A 3,763-nucleotide genomic window follows, 5' to 3' on the forward strand; every position below is an offset into this window, starting at 1 on the left:
ATTAAACAGCGAGCACCAAAAGTGGAACCTAACAATGTTCTAATCCAATTATATACTTCTAATATTTGGAATTACATATAGGTGGGACATGCATTTATGGACAGCACCGTAGAGTTCTTCAATGTTTTAAAAAGACGAGTAAAAAAAGAATTGATGTGTATTATGTAAAAGTTGGTGTATCAATAGAATCTTGCTTTCTTATTGTGCTATCTTAATTAGTTGCACTTCATTAGGAGAGTTTTTTTTTTTCTTTTTTACTTCAACCCGCTTCATCTTCTCTGCTCTTGTTCTCTTTGGGGCTAATTATAAGTCCTTTCGCTTTGGTTTTAAATCAAAGAACTATCAATTTGACTTTCCATTCTTTTAGTTTTCCGTTTCTAGATTCATGTTTTGATTTATATGGTTCAATGAAGAAGGCAATCATTAGTTTCTCCAATGTTTACATAAATTAGGTGAATTAAAAATGTTAAGGTTCCATGCTCCATTTTTTTTTATATATTGAATTTGATCACACTTGAAATCCAATCCAATCCCTCATGATCCGATAACTTCAGGTTCCGATCTGATATCTTATTGGATCGGATCTGGATTAACCATGTCCCAAATCCGATAAAATGTTTGAAATTAAGAGCCCGATCCAATATTGATTGTTATTGGACTAGGTTTGGATGTTAATACTGAGATCGGATAAAATTTTGATATGTTAAGAGCCCGATCCAATACTTATTGGATCAGTTTCAGATCTTATCCTTCTCAGATCGGTACCAAAATGACCCCTGATCCGATCCATTGACAGCCCTAAACACAAATTTCCTCGAGATCAGCGTAGCTTCTTAGGAATTAGTACCAATTTTTCCAGTGATATAATTTTCTTGCAAAAGGGAAACACTGCCTCAACGCTCTCCCCCATCAAACAAACAAACAAACAAATGGATGAACTATAAGAAGAAAGGAATTCGGGATTAGTACGATTTTACACTAGTGATACAAGTTCCTTGGAAATGACGTAGCATCTCGACCATCCGTTTGTGCATTGGGGGCTAATGTTTATATTTTATTTTTTTGACTTTTCTAACCTTAATCAACTCATCAAACAAAACATACAGTTGAAATAATAAGAAAAAAATAAACACAAATTTCATAAGGATTAGTAGTGGGATGAGGATTTCAATCCTCTCCACCCCCATTCCCCTGGTTTCGTACGATCTCTGAACTCAAAATCTTTTTGATATCTTCCTAGGTGCAACTGCTTGACCTTTCTTCCCACTTTTTTACTTAACTTTGAAAAGTCTCAGTTCCAATTTCCACGAACCTACCTCAGTTCCAACAACCTCAATCTTTGGCTTTGAGAAAAGTCTCAGTTCCAATTTCGACGAACCTACCTACCTCTGTTACTTTGAAACTCTCCCCCTATATGTACCCCATCCCCACTCCCAACACACACCCCCCCTATAACACTCTTGATAGTTTCATCGATTATTACCTCTCGATGAGGCAGGAAGCATCAATTCGTCATATCTCCAGGTGCACCATTAAACCAGAGTGTATTATAAATGAAGAATCTCAACAGATATACTATTTGACAGCATGGGATCTTGCCATGCTCTCTGTAGATTACATCCAAAACGGTCTCCTTTTCATCAAACCCCCATCAACTTCCCAAGATCAAGACCCCATGACCACCATCGCTGATCAACTCAAAGATTCCCTCTCTCGCACACTCACACACTTCCCCCCTCTCACTGGCCACCTCGTAACTAAAAAGGGCGTTGACCCACCTTCCTACTCTGTCCTATTAGATTGCAGTGATCCTACGGGAGCCGAATTTATCCATGCCATTGCAGATGATGTAACTGTAGCCGATATCCTCACCCCTATCGACGTACCCCCATTCGTTGAATCATTATTTGCCATTCACAAAGAAATTAACCATGATGCCCACACCATACCTGTGCTTGCTATACAGATGACGGAACTAGTGGATGGCATCTTCATTGGCTGCTCTATCAACCACTCAATAGCTGATGGCACCTCTTTCTGGCATTTCTTCAATACATGGTCCGAGATCTCTAGAACAACGAAAGAAAATATCATGTGCATCTCACGTCCACCCATCACAAAACGCTGGTTTCCCGATGGCCATGGTCCCATCATCAACCTCCCTTTCTCACACCATGATGAGTTCATTGAAAAATATGAGCCACCAGCCCTAAGGCAGAGAATCTTCCATTTCTCATCTCAATCCATTGCACAACTCAAAAAGAAGGCCAATGCGGAGTGCAACACGGATAGGATTTCTTCCTTCCAAGCTTTAGTCGCACTGCTTTGGAGATCGGTGACCCGGGCGCGTCATCTACCAGCTGATCAAAAAACAAGTTGTAGGTTGGCCATGGACAATAGATCAAGATTGGACCCTCCCTTGTCTAGGGATTACTTTGGAAACTGCCTTCAAGCAGTGTGTGGGACTACTTCGGCTGGGGAACTACTCAGCCACGGTCTTGGGTGGTCAGCGTGGTTACTGCACGAGGCCGTAGTTGGCCAAACTGACAGAAAGGTGCATGAGTGGCTAGAAGCATGGTTAAAGGCTCCCTCGATTTACCATCTGGAACGGTTCTTTGATAGATTCAGTGTGATGGTGGGGAACTCGCCCAGGTTCGACATGTACAACAATGACTTCGGATGGGGAAAGGTGTTGGCGGTTCGATGCGGGTATGGAAACAAATACGATGGGAAGGTATCCTCTTACCCAGGTCGTGAAGGAGGAGGGAGTGTGGATTTGGAGGTGTCTCTCCCACACCAGTCCATGAATGCACTTGAATTGGATGAAGAATTCATGGGTGCTGTCTCCTCCCTTAACCCAAGTGTTTAACTCACTATTATTGTTAAGTCTGTCTTGATGTACATCAGCACTTCTCTTTTACATGCCACACTGTACTCTTTTGGTCCCATTGAACTAAAATGTAGTTTGGGAAGTAGATCTATGATTTTCTTCTGAAATTGGGTTTCATAAAAGAAGCATTGGCCTTGATGGATATTGTGGGTTCAAAATCAATTTCTTCCTTTAGTCTTCGTAAAATACCTCTTGATCTGGTCTGGAGCAGAAAAGCTGGATCCTTTTGTTTGTTAAGGGGGACCTGTAAAAGCACCCCAACGATCAAGCCTGAGGAAATGCCAACACGGTTTAGACTTCAAGATGGGGAAATTACATATATATATATATATACATACATTTGTTTTGAAAATAACTTTTATTTATAGAATTTATCATACATATATGTATCTTGATTTTCTTAACCAATATCAATATCATGCTCTCACGAATTTACACATGACTAGATGGGCACATGTTGGCATTCCACGAAGTTTGCCATCCAATACCAATGTGACAAGGGCAGATGTAATTATGTTAAATTGCATGTACTCCTCAAGTCACCTACCAGGAAAGTTCAACTTTTTTAGTCTACCTGCTCTAGTAGAATAATGTCAGTATACGTTAGGTAACGTCAAACACTTTTGTCAATGCGCACGTATAAACAAATAGACTACTCTACGTTCAAGAGATTATATCGGGTTGTCTACCTTCATAAGGTAAGCATTGAACTCTCATGAGTTAGAGCTCACCATCCCTACCCTTGGTGTATTTACCTTGATTGCTCAAGTCATCTCGAAGAAAAGTTTTTTCATTATCGAGTTTATTGGGTCTCAATAATGAGATCATTGTTCCTTCTCGGATATGATAGTGAATTTTTTTTTTTGTTGATAA

The 3,763-nt window shown here is 40.0% G+C and overlaps 1 protein-coding gene across 1 annotated transcript; it reads left to right on the forward strand.

Moving 5' to 3' along the window:
- Nucleotides 1-956: 956 nt before the first annotated feature.
- Nucleotides 957-3,032, forward strand: LOC147407116 (putative acetyltransferase At3g50280). The gene has a single exon (XM_086435511.1). It carries the CDS (start codon nucleotides 1,415-1,417, stop codon nucleotides 2,867-2,869), a length of 1,455 nt encoding a protein of 484 aa, XP_086291637.1. The 5' UTR covers nucleotides 957-1,414; the 3' UTR covers nucleotides 2,870-3,032.
- Nucleotides 3,033-3,763: the final 731 nt, after the last annotated feature.

This window comes from Akebia trifoliata, chromosome 3 (assembly GCF_017979445.1).
Source record: "Akebia trifoliata isolate Shusen 1 chromosome 3, ASM1797944v1, whole genome shotgun sequence".
NCBI classification, from domain to species: domain Eukaryota; kingdom Viridiplantae; phylum Streptophyta; class Magnoliopsida; order Ranunculales; family Lardizabalaceae; genus Akebia; species Akebia trifoliata.